General features: G+C 37.9%; 1 protein-coding gene across 1 annotated transcript in view; it reads left to right on the top strand.

The window, feature by feature from the left end:
• The window catches only part of MRPS5 (mitochondrial ribosomal protein S5), a 41980-nt gene that overhangs the window by 11484 nt on the left and 11141 nt on the right, over nucleotides 1-19355 (top strand). Inside the window, exons 3-6 of the mRNA XM_027906871.1 lie at nucleotides 691-816; nucleotides 1105-1338; nucleotides 6270-6304; nucleotides 16585-16675. Coding sequence (XP_027762672.1) covers nucleotides 691-816; nucleotides 1105-1338; nucleotides 6270-6304; nucleotides 16585-16675 — 486 coding nt within the window. The remainder of the gene's footprint in view (nucleotides 1-690; nucleotides 817-1104; nucleotides 1339-6269; nucleotides 6305-16584; nucleotides 16676-19355) is intronic.

Genomic DNA, 19355 nt, shown 5'->3' with positions numbered 1-19355 from the left:
CTGGAACAAATTCTCCAGAGAGTTTGTGGTGTCTCCCTCACTGAAGGTATTCAAGAACTGTTTGGACACAATCTTGTGTAATGTTCTCTGGGATGACCCTGCTTGAGCAGGGAAGTTGGGCCAGATGTGGTCCCTTCCAGCCTGACCCGTTCTGTGAAATAATCATCTGTGTGGTGTCTCTTCACATAATCAGCTTCCTTTTGGTGTACTTCATCCAAGTTCCCATGGTGTCCTGCATTTCCACCAACTGGGTGAAAAATAGTTTGAAGTTAACTACTAAATACATGCTTCCTAAGTCATGCTCTGGTGTTGGTTGTTGTCCTTGGATAAGTGCTTCCAGGTATTGCTACTCTGAGTTACTAATGAATTACTTTCTTTTAATGACCCTAATGGTTACTTGTTAAGAATATTTACCTTTAAATCAGTTTTGAAAATCCATGTAAAAAAAAGTGCATTTGGCTGTGTGCCTGTCTGATTTGATTGCAAGATTGTCAGGAGCAGAGGCACATCTTTGCACCAAATACATATGCACATAGTAGGAAATTGTTAGCATGGCAGTAATCCTGCAGTTTAAGTTCCAGCAAAGCAAAGATCAAGCAAGTTTCAAGTTCAGAGTAATTTTTTGTTCAGCCTCGGTTTCCGATATAAGCTATACTTGTACATTACTTATGAAAGATTTTTTTATTTCAGTGACAGCTGATGAGCTATGGAAAGGAGCTTTGGCAGAGACTGGTGCAGGAGTAAAGAAAGGAAGAGGAAAGAGAAGGAAGAAAAAGCTAAGGAAGAATCTCAATAGAGGCCAGGAGATTGGTGAAGGTAGATTCACAAATAAGGAGCTGAAGACATCTTGACCTTTTTGTGTGTAGTGTTTCTTGATTTAATAAATTGACATATTTCTATTCCTTTCTGTGGTATCAGAACTGCTTGAGATATTTTTGTGTTTAAACAAAAAATCTTGATATTAATTATTTAATGTTATAAATTCCACATCATAAAATGTACTTGACATATGTGAGAATTTAGCATTTTGTTACTTTTTCTTCAGAGTGCATAGTTGTAGTCCTAATTTGGAATAAAACGTAATTGTTCTCTGTTATTTTTAAGGACGTTCTGGTTTCCTCTGGCCTGGTCTTAATGCTCCTGTGATACAAACTGGGAAAGTCCAGGCAGTTACTCAGAGAAAAAAAGAAGAACGAGAAAGAATTCAGACTGAAATTGTTCAGCAGAGAGATACATGGGAGAAGAAAAGAAAAACAAGAATTAAAAGAGAGGGAGGATGGAGTGGAAGCTGTTGGGGAGGTGTCCTTCTGGATCCTCCTGACCCAGGTCCTAATGGAGGTAAGAACACCAATTATGTGTCTTCCTCTTACTTAGCCTTTCTGATAAGGGGTTTGGAGAAAGTGAGATCCGGGCTTTTCCTGTGATTGGAAATAAGTTCCAATCATATAAGAGAAATTCTCTCTTATATGCCCATACATAAGCAAGCTAAATCAAAGAACAGGTAAAGACAGGTGAAATTTGTAAAAACACTTCTTTGTTTCACTGTTGTAGTATGTCATAGACTGTATGATGTTATGTTGTGTTACAGAATACTGTATTATGTCATAGACTGTTATAGGAGTCTTGAACTATGAAAATATCTTTCTGTGTTCATCAGTTGTATGGAGTATGAAATACAGCTGTGGTTTTTTAATAGTTTCATAAAGCATCCTGTGGGATAAATCAGGCTTTTTTTCTTGATTCTTGTTCAAATGATGAAATATGGTTAAAGATTGTGTAGTTTGTAGCTTTTAGAAGAAGCTATAATAAATAACTATAATAGTAACTATTATAACTATAAAAGTTATTTATTTATTTCCCAAGTAGTTAAACGCCGTAGTGAAACTAGAGATTCTTTACATAGAGCAGAGAGGTGACTTTTTTTATAATGCTGTTATTTAAACTACTATAAGTTCTGTAGTTGTTTTAACATTTAGAAGCCTAATCTTTTTCAACTAAACATAAAAAAGGGTTGTTAACTTGGGTTGGGCTGACTTTTTAGTGCAGAACTTGTGTGCTTATTGCCATCTTTCTGTAGGCTTTTGTAGCAAGATGAACTAAGAAAGACAGTTGATGTTTTCTAGCACTGTTGTTTCAGGCTTGTTGCCCTGTGTGAGGTGTTAAGCATGTTCATGTTTTCAGAGCTCTCTTTGCCCAGGAATATGTTTTCCCACTGCAAGCTTGCACCTTGGAACTTATGTTGCAGCAAGTCGATATAAATGGAGAATTACTTGCATGGAATCACAGCTATATTGTTGTCTGATCATCCTGCAGTCACCAGCCTGCCCGGTGCTTTGTTAACTAATTTCTTTCTGCCTGTAAATGTTTTCTGTTTACGTTCTACTGGGCGCTAATTAGAACTCCTGACATGCTTCGAACCGAGTCATAGGGTAGTTAGAGCATTGTCTCTCCAGAGTAATCTCGTGCCTTGGTGCATGTGGATTGAAGCCACCGTGGCATTTCTGTAGCTTTCTGCTTTAAAAATTCACACTGTTGTTGCTCTCTGCTACTTCTCTGTTCCATTACTTTATACATGAATCTGTGGGGTCTGTTGCTGTAGAGTATGAGATACACTGTTTCCCTCAGATTTACCTTGGGAACTAAGGAGGTCTTGCCCACCAATCTCTTTGAATATTTTCTTCTTTTTCTTCAATTCTAAGAGCAATTAATTCCATTTTAATATCAACATAATACTGCAGTATACGACTGAAATACTTCCCGTATTTACTTCCCTGCATTTCATCTTGTTACCTTGAAAGCAAATATTCCATGGAAGACAGTGATGTGACAATGGACTTGGCTGTCACCAAACCTTTCAATGTAAAAATAGAAGATCTGAGAAATTAATTAATTGTTTCAAATTCCCCAGAAGTCAGTGGTGGAATATATAGCAATTCAAGAAAATGTCATAGTTCTAGTTCCACACTGTGAACACAAGACTGTGTATAGTTTATTCCACTAAAAGAAGTGACAGCTGTTGCAAACAGTGTTTATGCATTTATGAATTTTGCCTTCTGGTGTTTTCCTTGATTTTGCTTTTGGCTGATACTATTGATGTAGATTACTTGCATTAAAGTTGGCTGTGTGGAGGCTGTTCTAGTCAGGTCAAGTTCTGCCAAAAAGAGGAAAGGGTAGTGCAGTCAAAATAGGAAAATGAAACTGTCAGTTTGTATTATAAAATTATTACTTGAGAAAAAGCAGTTCCTGGTTAGTATATACTAATTCCCTTTCAATCTGTTAAAAATGTTATTTCATAGTTATTTCAGCGTCTTTTTATTCAGAGAATTGATGATTTTGCAGGGAAGTTGGGACATTGGCTGTATGCAGAGCACTGTCAGGATGATAGGAGGAACAGACCTGAAAGTGCCAAACCCATTGAATCCTTGACATGCCTGAGGCAATGGCATGACTGGATTCCTGGTGTCTAAGCAAGAATGTGTTCTGAATGAGATTCTGCAGTTCAGCTCTTCCTGATATTAGATTCTCTAGTAACAGATGGAGGTTAAGCATATGATGCAGCTTTTCCCCAGCAGCATTTGTATTTTCTGGTGAAAACAGGTGCAAGAGATCCGTTGAAACCTCAATGTTAGCCTTCAACATCTGACAGATTTGCTTGAAAATGATTGTTATAAAAAACCACTGGAGGACATATTCTGATTGTATATGCTAAATTCTTTCAAGGGATTCTTCTTCCATTATACCTTTACTTATTATGCTAGCTAGGAGTAGAGAAAGAACAATGTTTTTCACTTAGAAATAAAACTGTATTTCTGACAAGTTTGCAGTGTTTTTTTGCAACTGAAGAGGCTTCAGAGAGGGAACAGAATGCCTGTTGGCTTTCATATCCTCTGCTGTGAGCTAAAAGTCTACTTGGTGTAGACTAACAGATCTCTAAATGGGGCCAAGATGATCATGTTTATAATAATCTTGGAGGTTATGTGTGAATGATAAAGCAGTGTTTGGTGAAGGACTGAGTCCCCAGTTCTGCACTCGTATACAGTTTTTAGCTTTTCTCCAGAATCTCACTGTAACCACACCAAAAAAAAGAAGTATTAACTGCTTTAATTGGCAGTGGTCTTCTGTGTAATACTGAAATGCTCTTGTTAATGAGATAAGTTGGAAAAGCAGGAGTTTGTAAGGATGCCTTGTCTATTCTGCTTCTTACCCCAAGATGTTGCAATTTAGTGCACTCTCCATTGTTTTCAAAGCCAACACATTTCCACAACCAAACTGATAATAGGATTCTTGTGGAAAATGTATACATAAATTTTAAATATGTTCTCCATTGCTTAAAAGGAAACAAATATAATTGCAATTTATATTCAGGTGTGGTGATCAGGTTTTGAAACAGAAACTCGGAGAAAACAGGATCTTTTTGGCAGTGTCCATTATTTGATGCATTTTTGCCTGCTTCTGTAAAAAGGATATTGAGAAATGCTGGTGTGACCGCTGAAAGCCAAGCCTAACTTGCTGACTTTTCTTGCAGTGTGTGAAGACCTATGAATATGATCTGACTGGGCTGCATTTTGCATGGTTTTGTGCTCTCTCATTTGTCTTGTCTGGAGGTAGTACATGTAGATGCCCATGTCATGCCCAAAGCTGTGCAGTATTCTTGCTCTTTCCTTCCCTACAGTATTGTAAAACATTTCAAAAACATTTTACTTCTTTTAAGTCCTTTACAATGACAGAGCAGAAACTCGCTTTCTGTGCAGTGAAGAGCGCATGTTCACCACTTAGAGCTGAGTATTTAACATTCACCTGAACGTATTCAGTGTTTCATTGCCACTGTGGTGAAAAGATTTGAACATAAAACCTAGAAGTGATCATTTTTTTTTTTACAATGCACAGCACCTTAATTGCTAATAGACGAAATAAATTATGCAATAATTGTCTTTGATGGCAAAGATTTTTTTCAGGCAGATTTGAAAGAGAATCGAAAAAAGTCTGGCTAGGTGATGCTTGGTTATTTGAAGTGGTTATGTATTGTTTTATTTTATCCTTCTCCTTTTTCTGGAATTTCACAAAAGTGTATATCAAGAAGTACTTGCAATTTCATAAAATCATAGAATCAAAGAATAGGTTGTGTTGGAAAGGACTTTTTAAGGGTCATCTAGTCCAAACCCCAGATTTCTTTGAATCGAGGGGTTTAATTGATTGTCTAATACATGCTTCAGAATATCAAGAGGAATATTGGGTAATACTTTGGTCATAATGCAAGTGACCCATTTGGTGATTTTAACAGCTTACAACTTTTGCTCAGTATGTATGAAATTTGGGGGTAATTTGCAGTTTTAGGGCAGTATTTAAAGAAGAAGGCAGTTCACTGCCAGCTAGTGAAAACTCAAAACATTCTCTTTTTGTAACACACTGTGGATAGATAATTTTCATAGTGTTGCTGCAATTGGAAAGAATTAGGAAGAACACCAGATACAATTTAACAAAAATGCTTTGGTGTAAATGGGGAGTTAAAGTGATTTCCAAAAGAAAGTTTCAGATTTAATTTGGAAAGGATGTATAGCTTAGCTTGTGATCAACATATTCAACATATTCTAAAGAAAGCTTTGCTTTCTGTGTGATGTTCAATCACACAATGTTAAATTTGTATGTCTTGCTTTGCCATTAAAAGAAATGTAATCTTCTTCCTCTCTACTACTCTGGTTATTTAAGTTGTACAGTCTTGGGAGACTGTTCCATCTTACTCCCCTGCATGTGTCGTACTTTAAAAGGTGAAATATTGATTACAGTTGGAGGTTGGGGTCCCCAGTAGAGCACAACTAACATATTTAATGATGGTAATCTCTTTATTCTAACAGGAGCTGTATTGTAATTGTAGTAAGTAGTATTACAGTTTCTGAGAAATTATCTTAACAGGATTTATTATTTTTTTAAAGGTAGCTGTCTTCACATAACTTGATTTTACTGAAGAAATGGAAAATACATGCTTTATAAATAAGAGGTGTATGCTGTTTTTTCACAGAATTTGCTCTAAAAGACTGAATGAATGGAGTCAAGTAAAAAAACTTTTTTAGAAGGAAGCAACTAATAAAGCTCACTTCAGATATGTTTGATCAAATTATTTTTATCTTGTCTTTTCTACTTATTGCTGAGATTGCTTTATAAATTACATTTACATAAAAGTTGTATCCTTTTTAAGTTATGCCAACTTCAGGGAGATGTGCTCACAGGGAAGTAACACAAGGAAATGTAACACCCTATTTTTCTCCCAACAGAAACTTTTGAAGATTTTGAAACAAGAGTCATTGAGGTAAGCATTGCAGGTCTTTTCAAGGACTTTAAAGAATTATCACTATTTTATGTTGACCTTGCAATTATTTAACAATTCTTTGTTAAGTCAGTGTTATAGCAGTAGGAATTAGTCTGGTATCCTGTAGCAGCTGCATTACATACTCTTGTCATTCTGTTCAGGGGATCTTGTTTTCTCTGTTGAGCAAATAGCTAATTCAAAGGTAATTTTGTGTAACTCCAAAATGGCAAATGCCTGCAGATAAAGTTTTCACATTGAAGTTATTTGCATACAATTATAATGGGGAAACTAATAAAGTGATTGGGTTATTTTTCAGACAAAAATACAGTTAGGAAGATGTATAACTCTGCTAGTAAAATAAATTAATTCCTAAGGCCTTTTTGTCAACATCTGGATCGATTAAATTAAACCTTGTTAAACTCTGTTATGTTCTGGGGCATAAATCAGCTCAGTAGCTTTGTGTGTAAAGTAAGTAGAATCGTAGAATATCTTGATTTGGAGGAAACCTGTAAGGATCAGTTAGTCTCTAACTCCCAGCTCTTCACAAGACAAGGTAAAACTAAACCATATGATTAAGAGCATCGTCCAGATGCTCCTTGAGCTCTGGCAGGCTTGGTGCCATGACCACTTCTGTGGGAAGCCTATTTCAGTGACTGAATACACTCTCAATGAAGAACCTTTTCCTAACATATCATTGGTGGACTTACTTAATGTAGATTTAATGATTCCGCATCCAAATCATTTATAAAAACATTTAAGAGTGCTGGCCCTAAAATTGAGCCTACTAGTGACTGATTGACGGCCTGATGTAACCCCATTTACTGTAACCTTCTGTTGTTTACTTACCTACAGATGAAATTGCTTGTTAGGTATATGTTCCTTTCAGGATTATTAGCAAAACTTTCATTTGCAATTAATATTTAACCACTTTATTATTGAAAAACTAGACTAGTCTAGCTGCTGCTTTGTACTGGAGACTTCTGTCCTTTCTAACTATGACCTGAGAGCGAAGGTATCAACCTGAATCAGTACACATTCTTTGACAGATCAGGTGTTTTTGCTTAATATGAATGTTGACACCCTTTTATTACTGTAAAATTAAGTGACTGTCCATTGAGTTGTGCAGTTTTAAGTGGGTAGAGATGACTATTTATCACTTTACTACAGCTTCGCTACCAAACAGTTCTGCAAAATGTTGCCTATATTATTAACTGTAAACTGTTACACATGTGTCCAGATGAGGTACTTGTTTTAAAACATCTTTGAGTTTCTTTTAGTTTCACTCACAGCTGGGATAACCATCTTATGTTCTACCACCAAGTTCACTAGTCATGTCCTTTTTGGGAGGGATCACATTCTGTCTGTCCACTACCATGCACTGTCATATACTGTTGGAACAGCAATCCTTTTAAAATCATTTCTCTGACAAAACTGGCAAGAAATAACATGTTCCTAGTTATTGAATGCACTTATTCTGTGTCATTGTGGAAATATTAAAATCTCATATTCAGATTTTAATATCTTTGAAACAACTTTCTTCTTCACTGCACACCTGATTTTTCTTGCCGGACCTTATATCTGATTGCTTTTTTCTTGGAACATGATCAAACAACTCCCTGTTTGAGACAGGAAAGAGTGAACCTGTCTCTTGACAACAAAATCAGAGCTGCTGCCTGAAGATCTGTGAAATCAAGTGTTTACTTGTTTGGAGAAAAGGTAAAAGGTTGCCATTTAGATGGAATTGTTGTCAAAGAGGGAATGAGATGTCCCAGTCTAAAACAGGACCAAATGTGTAAAGGAGAGAGTCCTTTTATCTGCCAGTTTTCCAGGGTTCATTGTAACACAGGGGTGCACAGGTTTAGGAGCAGGATGCTAGATGTGCGAAATACACATCAGTTAATAGTTTCCATCACCATCTCTTTTGAAAAAAAAAAAACGGGAACTGCAAGTTAGGGAAATAAATAGTGTCCTTTAATAATAATACTCTTACATGTTGCCTTATGTAGAAGCTTAGGACAAAGGGTGGAACCAGAAGTTCTGAATATCACCTGTGAACCAAATCTCTCTTGGTTTTGGTTTTAGATCTCAATTCCTTGTCATTGTTCATGCCATCTGTCTTTGGAATGATGCTTAACTACCTTTTGTGTGAAATTGTTTTGTCATTCCTTGGTGAGGTACTTTCCATGAAGAAATGTTTTATCGAGAAATTTTTGGCAAGATTTGAGAATATTGATGTTATATTTGATGTGGTAATGGGAGTCTATCAATTGTCTTAATTGAAATACATGTGGACAGAGTAGGTAAGATTTTACCAAAAAAAAAGCTTTTAAATGGCCTTAAGTAATAAATAATGTGTACAGGGTGCAAGAGTAAGAACAAAATTAATGTAACTGAGAGCAGCATTCTTTTCTTTTAAACTGTGTACAAGCATAACCTAATGGAAAGGGAGTTATGTTGTCTGTTCAACTGAGAGGGATTCTGAGAAACATTTCCGTAAGCAAAATACCTGATTTACAACATCTCCTTGTCTGAAAGTTAAAAGAATAATCAGGCAAGTCAGAAGTTGATCTGAGTGACAGCTTTATGCCAGAAAAGCATCTGAGGCTTCTCTCCTGTCCTGATAAATGTGCAGGTGGATTTTCCCTGTCCTTGATTATCTTTCTGCATTTTGCTGAGATAACCATCAGCTGGGATTCCATCCAGTGGCTTGAGTGTTTTCTGGATTAATCCTATCTGTCAAAATCTTTGCTTGTTGCACTGGGTGTTAGTATCTTCAGAGATATGGAAAACAGTAATGCTGTATTGCAACCTCAGCTTGGGTAATTAGAAGTCGTGAGTTGGTTTATTTATCTATTTTTTTAAATCCTGCAGAAGGGAAAAGTATAAGCTGTTTTACATGTCTACTGTGAAAAGGATAAAAAGAAACAGATATAAATAACAACCAAAGGAAATTTAGATGTAAAGCTTGAGATGCAAATGGTAATTTGAATACTGGAATGCACTGTGAGTATATGGGATGTCTGTCATTGGAGCTTTTTAAAAACAAGTTAGATAATCTGTCAGGAGGGGTGGGGAGACGAAATCTGTAACCTATTAACCTGTTTTCTTATTTAAGTGGGTTTTTGGAGTGGACTGGGCACTGTGGGCTTTGACTGTTTGGATCACTTGGCCTTCAGCCATATCTGTGTTGGAGGGCAGTTTATAATAATTGAATTGCATGGGCACTGTACATGAAAGAAGGGATTTTTCTTGCTGAGCCCTGCAGTTGGCAGTGCTCTCTGTTAATTGAAAGGGCACACTGAAGTAAAGTGGCCGTTGTTTTGTTACTGTGACATGTCACAACTGGCTGTCAGTTTGGATGCTTGAGTTTGCCATTCTGTGCTGGCATAATTATGTGCAAACAGCAAAGTAAGTTGCTATGCAATGTTTCCACGTGCTATAGAAGTCTGTTTCAATGCTTTATTATATTTGAATAATTAAAAAGCTTTTAGATGAAGGCTAGAGATCTACTCTTGTATGAGATTGCCACAGATGGGAACTGAGGAAGAGGAATGTTTTTGCAGAAAAATAGCAGCAGCAGCAGCAGCAATAACTTCTATATTCAAAGCCAGCAGTGAGCCCAAGATAATTGAGTCCAATAATTTTCTGATAGCAAGTATGAGTTTTGAAATAAATAGACCTTTTTTAGCATTCTTGTTTTAAATAGATGACAGACATGCTGCTATTTCTGTATGTTTTCCATTATCTTTATATTCACAGTAGTACAGGAGATAAAAATAATGTTTGCTGGGAAATTATACTTCACAGCAAGAAGCTAAAAGCCATTTTTAAAGGACTGACTTATGAACAAAGATACAACAGGCCCTTTCTGTTGAGATTATGCTACTGAAAAGCCTGTGCTCCCTTGCTAAAAGAAAGAAATTGCTTATTAAAATGTTTTCTTATAATATAGAAATAGAAGGGATGTAATTTTATTTCCCCCTACTTGTAGAATAGGTTATAGACAAGCTCAGATTTTCATGTACACTAGAGTTAAAGTTGTCAGAGAAAAAGCAAGCTTGAGTGAGTGTTGAGGGACAGCAGTAGGGACTGTAGATTGGTTTTGTTTCTGGCTTTCTTATAGACTATTGCATTACTTAGTGTAGGTGACCTGGGTTACCTGTTTCTTACTTTTCTTGCCAGCCTGAAGGCACATTTCCTGTTTTGCTCATATGTTACAGATAAGAAAAAACTCTTTGAATAGAACTAGTGGTAGTACTTAAGTGGCATCTAACATAATGTAAGCGCAGTGGAAATAAAAATTTACATGTGTAGTTGACATGTGCCATTTTCATTTTCACTGCAGAGCTTCATTTCATGTGTCATCCATCCTCAGAGGAATTTTTCTTTTATTTTTCTCCAGAATGAACACGGTAACATAGCAAAAAAAGTAGCCTATGTGATATCCTGTGCTATGATAGTAATTGCCTTGTAGTGCAATCAAAATTAGAAAGTGAGACCTAATGATCAGTAAGGCCTGAAGGCACAGAACATGAGGTTAGTGGCCCTTTGAATCTTTCATGAAGCAGAGCTTTCCTGGGGAGAAGATGAAGTTATAAATAATGCCCTTTGCAAAAGACAGATCCTGAGGGGGTTTTGTCCAACACTGAAATTGCCTGTTGCCAGTTGTGAAAATTGAGCCTTCTGTCTCCTATTTCCTCCCCAGGAGGGTCCACGTTATCCCAAGTCTTTTGCTTGTGACGTTATCTGTAGAAGCTGTTCCTGTTATCCTTGATATCCCTGGCCAGATTTAATTCTAACTGGCCTTGGCTTCCTTAACCTTATTCCTAGCTTCCTGTACAATTTTCCTGAATTCCTCCCAGGCCACCTGTCCTTATTTCCACCTGCTGAAAACTTTTTTCACTGTGAGTTAGCTCAGCAGCTCCTGACGTTTTTGCTGAATTTCCTCCTCATCGGGATGTGTTGCTCCTGAGCTTGGAGGAGGTGATCCTTGAAATTCAGCCAGCATTCTTGGGCCTCTCTGCTCTGCAGGGCTCTATTCCTTGGGACTCTACCAAGCAGGTCCTTGAAGAATCTGCCCTCCTGAAGTACAGGGCAATGAGTTGCTGTGTGCCCTCCTCAATGCCCTGAGCATCTCAAATTCCACCATTTTGTGATCCCAGCATCCATGACTGCCTTGGAGCACTACCTTCCCCACTAGCTTCTTCCTCTTGGTGAGCACAGGGTCCAGCATGGCACCTCTTGTTGGCTCATCTTGGTAGAATTGCTACTTATGACAAAAAGAATATTTTAATTGCCCAGCCTGAAACCCTTGTTTCTTTTTGTAAGTCGTTGGAAATGGTTTTCTAGCTGTCGTTTTTGCAAAGGGTGCAATAAAAAAGGCTTGTGCAAAAGAAATGCTGCATGAAATTATAGTGTCTGAGATCCATTGTTTGACACCTTAACTGAAAAATTAGATGGTATACAGGATAGTCTCTGAGTGACAATTTACTTCTAGTGAGATGTTACCTCAGATGTTCTTTTGGGAGATTTGTAGGCTCTAGATTTTGCTTTTAGAACTACAGGGTAGTTTTCTGTTCTCTGGATACTGACAGTGTCTTTAGACTGACAATAAAAAATTCAGACAGTTTTTAAGATAGTGCCTGAAGCAACCTGTCACAGGAAAGAATGAGAGGTTAGAGCTGTGCGCTAGAATTTAGTTCTGATACTCTTGGAGTTCTCAGAGATTTTGGCCTGCCCTAAAAGTAGAGTTTAGGGTTGCTCCCTTCAACTGGTTCTGTTGATTAAACAGTTAATTATTTTTATCTCTTTTACCTGTCAGCCTATATGGAAGAAGTAACTGACATTTGGAACACTCAGAAACTTTCACTTGCGAGCAATACTAGTTCTGCCCACCAGCGTGTGCAGTTTCTGATTTTTAGGTGTGGTAGGTTAACATTACAACTGGGAATTGTTCTGCCACAGCGGTACAAATCTGCTCTACCCCTCGTGTAGAGGAGAGAAGGCTGATAGGTATATGATCTAACTAACATGATTTGAGTAACTGGTTTCCCAAATCTTTTAGTTATATCCCTGAGCCCCTCTAGGCTGCCTTGCATGGAAGTGCTTTTCTCTTAGCACTAAACCGTGTTCTCATTTTATCTCATCTCACCTTGTACCTTAGAGAAGTACTGGGACCACAGGTTGTTATGCCATGAGGGGATCAGCTTATGCAGGCACTCTTCTCTGCATAGCAGCAGCAAAAGCATAGCAGTGTCAAGAGCGGCCTCAGAGGTAGAAGGTTCCTGAAAATCATGACTACAATACGATTTCTAGAAAGGAGAGGTTTCCAAGGGCAATGAGGTTGGCCAGTCATTCATTCTGCAAGAAAAAACCTCCAGGGAAGTGTTGGATTTTCTATGCCTTTTCTAACAGAGTACAACAGCTGAAATCACAATAACATTTAGCAGCTTGTCTTTGACTGTGACTTATTTCCACATTGTCATTTCTCCTCCTAATAGATATTTGAGGTGGTTTTAGTTTGGTTTTGAGAGGTGATGTTCTTCTCTCAGTTCTCAAAAGAAAGCTGAATTTGCAGTATCATCACTGGATAATGGATACAAAGAGACAGTTAATTGGAGGTATATTTTGATTAATGTTGAGCATGTGTTGCATCTTTTTTCAAATTTCAAAAATTGGCTTTAAATCTAGCTTGAGTGGCAGTCTAGTAAATAGAGGTAATTGTGTCTTAGTTTCAGTCATTTTTCCGAGGTCGTGTTGTTTTAAAAGTGGCACATTGTTCATTTTGCATTAATTAATTCCAGTGCAGTTTAATGATAGGCTATAGCAGCAGGCCTTATTTCCCAAGACAGAAATGAAGCACTGCTGAGCACGCTTCAGAAGAGCACTACTTCTTTTTACATAAGGAGGCATGGGACTTTGTTGTTCCAGCAGTTGTGACTGCCTGTGTACATTATCAAGCTTGAAAGGCCTTCACAGCACTTCAGGAGAAATGCAATAGCACTGATCATGATGGGTGGCTGAACACATTTTCCTGCAGAGCTGCTCAGAAACAGCTGACAAGTGCAGTGTTAGGAAGGCTCTCGGAGAAGCTCATTGCATGTGTCTTTATTGCCACATTCTGGAAAGAATAATCCATGAGGAGGTTTCTGCAAACGTCATTTCCTTTATTTTTGACAGTATGCATGCCAACTCTGTACAAGTGCATATGTAGATTGGCAGTGGAAGATAAAAGTATGTGCAAAGCAAAAATAGTATGCTCTTGATGCTCCTGGAGAGATCACTCTGCTCCACTCCCTTTTCTTTCATCATTATTTTGCATTTTCTGTAAATATCCTCTTTCCACAGGCACTTTCATCTTATGGGGCTTGGATTTTTAGCTTGTTCTTGTAAGCAATAAGATTGAAAAAAAAAAATTGCTTGGAATAAGCAATTAGCAAAGCTGATATTTCTTCAAAGTGCCCTGTAGAATGTGTGTGCGCCTTGAATTAAAAGGGATCTTTATTGTAAGGAAAGCAAGGTGGAATTATTCAGAAGTACCCATTCCTAATCTGTACCTAGTGAAGGCACTGGAATTTTGGAGGGATTTGTTGGGTTTGGGTGGGTGTTTTTTGGTTTTGGGTTTTTTTTGTGAATTTTAGTAAGAACATTAAGGCCATGACCGAGTATTTTAAAATAATCCAGTTTCAGATGTATAACACTAAAATGAGGCTAGCTTACTGAAGAATTACATAGAGAGAAAAGGAGGGAGCGCTGATATGGAAATCATACTGAGGCTTCAGGAAAGTAGAACCTGATGCATTTGACAGGAAGAGGAGAAATAATACCATCAAATAAATCTTGTCTTTTGACTGGTGATTCTGAGACAGCTGTTAGCACAGTCAAGCAATATCCAGTATGTTGTTTTATATGTATCTATTTTTATATATACTATATATTGTATTTTTATACTTTATATGTAGTTAATATATTACCTACTATATAAACTATATGTCTAAATAAACATATAGTTTAATGTATAAACAAAACCAAGGAAACTAGAACGGATGGACAAAGGATCTGAGATTGTTGTCCCAAAATCAGGTTCTTTCACCTAGTGTGCAAGAAGCACACACAGAGTCTATTTGACACACACAGGAGCTATTTGATTTATTTGTGGCCGTGCTAGAGGGTAAAGCTGGCACACTAAAGGCCAAAAATACAAGCATATTTATACAGTTTGATTATTTACAGTTCTCCATGATGAATCTACATCAGTACTTAGCTAAGCTGCTATTTGCTTAGCTGTCTCTCACCTGAATTTAAAGGTACAGCACATTTTAAATTCACTCACATGTTCAGAGAGTAGAGATCTTCACTTGGAGGCAGCTTCAGCTTCAGAGGTGTGGTTTTTCACACTAAAATGATCTGACTTTACCAGAGGACAAAATTTGGACACATTTCTAAACCCCAACAGTCCGAAGCTGTTTGGGGTTGACGTGTGACCAGTCTCTTCCCTTTTATATCATCATTTTATTTACTTTTTATGACATTCTGCATTCTTTAGATCAAGTTATTCTACCTTTTCCTCAAACATGCTCTCAGTCCCACTTGTGCATCTGTCTTTTGTCTGCATTGAGGTAATATATTACAGTATATAAGGTGGGAGACTATAAAGCAGTGACTTGCTTATAGAATCATAGAATATGCTGAGTTGGAAGGGACCACCAGGAACACTGAATCCATTCCTGGCCCTGCACAGGACACCCCAGGAATCACACCATGTGCCTGAGAGCATTGTCCAAATGCTTCTTAAACTCAGACAGCCGTGATGGTGCTGTGACCACTTCCCTGGGGAGCCTCTTCCTAAGGCTTCCTAACCACCCTCTGGGGGAAAAATCTTTTCCTGATATCCAATCTAAACCACCCCTGACTCAGCTTCATGCCATTTCCTCCAGTCCTGTCACTAGGTCCTGTCAAGAGTGAAGAGACCAGTACCTGCCCTTCCACTTTCCTTTATGAAGACGCTGAAGACTGCAACGACGTCTCCCCTCAATCTCCTCCAGGCTGAACAAGCCAAGTGACCTCAGCCACTCCTCACATGGCTTCCCTTTAAGGCCCTTCACCATCCTCAGGGCCCTCCTTTGGACACTCTCTTATAGCTTAGTGTCTTTTTTATACGCAAAACTGCCACAATATTCAAGGTGAGGCTGCTCCAGTGCAGAGCAGAGTGGGACAATCGCCTCCCTCACCTGGCTGGCGATGCTTTGCCTGATGCCCCCCCAGGACACGGTTGGCCCTCCTGGCTGCCAGGGCACTGCTGACTCATGTTTAACTTGCCATTCAGGGACCAGAACCCCCCAGGTCTCTTCATGCAGCTGCTTTCTGGCATCTCGTTCCACAGTCTATACACACAACCAGGTTTGCCTCGTCCCAGGTGCAGAATCCAGCACTTGCCCTTGTTAAAGTTCATATGGTTGGTGACTGCCCAGCCCTCTAATTTGTCAGGGTCTCTGCAGGACGTCTCTGCCCTCGAGAGAGTCGACAGCTCCCCCCAGTTCAGTGTCATTAGCAAACTTATTTAGTATTACCATCACACTGGGGAGTCTGTAGCAGAGTCAGAAGTCTGCTGTCTCCACAGTTGTAGTTGTGTCCCCCACTCCATATGAAAGAGCTTTCCTGCGCTGCTGCTTGAATTTCTTGCAGAGTTTCTGTAAACATTTCTAGTTCCAGGAAGGAAATACTATTTTCTTCTTCCCTTCTCTTAAATACAATCTTCTTTTCAGCAGCTGTCATCTCAGTAATGAGACTGCCTTCTGCAGTCTGCAAGTAGATTTAAATCCCGAGTTTTAATTCATGTAAAGCAACAACAAACCTTGAGCAATTTCTAAGAATGCTTCTAAAATATGTTAAAATATGAGGGGGGCAGTTAGATGTTAGTGTCACTTTCCATTTTTTTCCCTATGTTTTTTTTATCATGCTTGAAATCACACATAAAGCAAGCAGCATTAGAGCATTATCTGTTGTGCAGCTGAACACAACAGAGGGGACGCTTTAATAAAACTGCACTGAGGTAACTTTGAGTATGGATTTTTAGCAGCCTTTCTGTACTTAGTGCTTTGAAGCCACTGTCCCCCTGCACATGATACCCTGTCATTAAAGCATATAGATACATATTGTAAGTATATATTACAGACCTCTAATACCTTTTCTTTGTAGACTTGACTCTCTTTAAAAAAAACCCAAACTCAAAACATTTGGACCGTGCAATAACAAGATGCTTTGTGTTATTTTTTCTTCAGGTGAAAAATGTATTTTGTATGAAGGCAAAGGAAGGCAGAAAAAGATCAATACGTGCCTTAGTGGCTATTGGAAATGGTAAAGGGGCTGCAGGTATGTCTGTTTACTGTATGAAAAGATGTCAAATCTATCACTGTTTGTAATAGCACTCCAGGAGGCATGGTGATTTAAAGGGACTTTTATACTTTAAAAAAAAAATTACCCTTTTTTACTATTGGACAGTATTGAAATACCTGTAAGAATTTTGAGTTTCATCTATAAAAGTAAGCCTTATAATCAGATTATGCAGTTTGTTTTGTTTTAGAAAAAGAAATAGAATACCTGGGGTCCTTTGAGTCAGGTCTCATGGTAAGCTTTAGTGCTCTGCAGCTTGACCCATTTGTAGACTTTCTTTGTAACAGCCTCTTCAGCAGGCAATTTGAAATCTAACCAAAGAAATGCTGTCTATGGCATAAAGTAAATAGGACAAATAAGAAGAAACATAAGGTTATGAAAAATATTGTAGTATGAGCTGTGAAAAGAGACCCTTTTCCTTTCCTTTCTCAGCAAAGACTGGAGAAAGAATGCCAGTCAGGGGCATTCAGTTTAGTTGTGATTTCTGTGTAACAGGACTCTAAACACAATACTGTATGGAGCATAGTGATGACAAAGCTGTCTCTAGAAACATTCTCTAGAAACATTCAAACCCTCTCAGGGCAGCATTTAACTAGCCCTGGATCCCAACATGAAAGCTCTATGCAGCCACCCTCTACAGGAGTGAGTTTCTTGCCTGTTTCCAGTTCTGTTATTGAGGATATAGTGTTTATCTTTCACTCAGTTTTCAGATACCAGGAGTTAAAGATTTTATTATTGTTTTTGCAGGATAATTTTTATTTAAAAAGCATCCTTGAATGTGCTAAGTTTTTCTCCATAAGGAGATAGTTTTTATGCATTCTCTTGTGAATATAAAACAATGTATATTAAAATTCCCTTTAGACATTAAATGGGTGTAGAGATAAGACAGCTATGCGGAATTAAATGAAGAATCATTAAAAAAATAATAGCTGCAAAGGAAATCATCTAAATTATAGAGAATTCCTACCTCTGTCAGGAAGCAGGAATATGGCATGTATTGTATTGGTGAGAGTTCAGGAAATTCTGCCTCTAGTAAAGAAAATCTTGCTCTCGATATGTATATAAAGCACCCACCTTTTGGATGTAATCTCCTCTTATTATGAGCTGAATTGATATCTCTGATGATGGGATCTCTGGGAGAGCTTTAATAAGACAGCTGTATTTCCAGTCAAACAGAGTTTTGTAGAACTTTTTCTGTGTGAAAGATTGAAATCCATATGTTTCTTGAGCTGAATTTTGATTGCAGTTTGGAGTGAAGGAAAATTATGTATAGAGAGAGGAAGGTGTGGTTCTCTAGCAGAAAGATAGGTTCCTCTGAAAAAATTTCCTTCTACCTCTTCTTTGGAAAGCTTTCTCATGAAACATTATTGCTGTAATCCATATGTCCTGAATGACTTGGATTGTCAAGTCATTGGATTGTCATTGGTTGTCCCAGTGAACACATTTTTGTAATTTTCTAATGTATTGCATGACTTCACAGCATCAGTACATTCTTATTGTGCTCTGTGTGTGTGTTTAAAAGAATAGCAGAGTTTCCTTGTATTTTCTTCTGGAAAAGGTAGAAAGTGACGGAGACCTCTGGGTGTGTGGTGTGTGCACAGGGAAAGCTGTCTCAAGAGGTAGCTGATAGCAGACATTATATCCTTGTCTGCTTCCTCCACAGTAGTCTCCAGGCTAGAGGTCATATCCTTTTTGCTTGTAGCACCACAACAGTCAGGATGGTATTTCTTTCCTAGATCTTTTCAAGCCCATTTCTTCTGTAATGTCTGCATGACATTAGTGAGTTAGAGTTGGCCAATGGGTTCGATCCCATTGATTTTTTTTATTTTTTTTTTTTTTTTTTTAGGATTTTAGATACAGGTAACCCACAGCCCCAGCTAACACAACAGAAACATGAAAGAACCAGAAAAGATAGACTTGCTCATTTGAAGTTAAATGGTTTTAATTCAGTCTCCCTTGACATTGTTGGACTCTAGAAAATTTGTAACAATGGTTAACACATCCTCTTTTTCATTCTGTACAGTCAGTTGATGTCCTGCTCTGAGCTGACTGCTATGAAATCTCTTTAGTGCTACCACTGTTGGCCTGGTAAATAGGAGTAGGTCTGAGAGGTCAGAGGGAATTGGGTATCAGTTTGTAAACTGGCAGTCTGTATATTCTCTGTTCTACAGGCATATGTTTTTTTGCAAATGCATGATTGTGTTAAACTTGGTTTTCACAGAATCATAGTTTTCATATTCTCTATTTCACCAATAGTCTCCTTTGCTTCAAGGGTCTTGAAGCTACTGTTTGCTGTTTGTACAGACAGAGTTGATATATCTGCATCTGCTTCCTTTTTTTTTTCTTCAATCCCTTCTTCCTTTTTAAGCAGAAGAATGGACTTCTTTGTTTTGTCTGAAGCAGTCACCACTATTCAATTGTTTGAAGCAGGTTTGGTCAAATACACAAAAACAAGTTAAGCCTTATTTGTTTTCATTTGACAACAAGCAGTTGTCATCCAGATCTAAGGCATTCATAGCTCCCAAACTGTTTGTTTCTCTAATTTTTCTCTGAACAGTTTTCTGGGTATGATCTGTGCAACGGAGTGGAAATTTAAATACTAAACACGGTTGTGATGTTCTGGGGTTTTTTGTTTTTTGCATCATCTGTTTCTCGGTAA

The sequence above is a fragment of the Empidonax traillii genome, unplaced genomic scaffold, assembly GCF_003031625.1.
Source record: "Empidonax traillii isolate 1590-97213 ecotype Southwest subspecies unplaced genomic scaffold, ASM303162v1 scaffold1369:size125476, whole genome shotgun sequence".
Lineage (NCBI taxonomy): Eukaryota > Metazoa > Chordata > Aves > Passeriformes > Tyrannidae > Empidonax > Empidonax traillii.
This window is presented reverse-complemented; position numbering and strand designations above follow the sequence as displayed.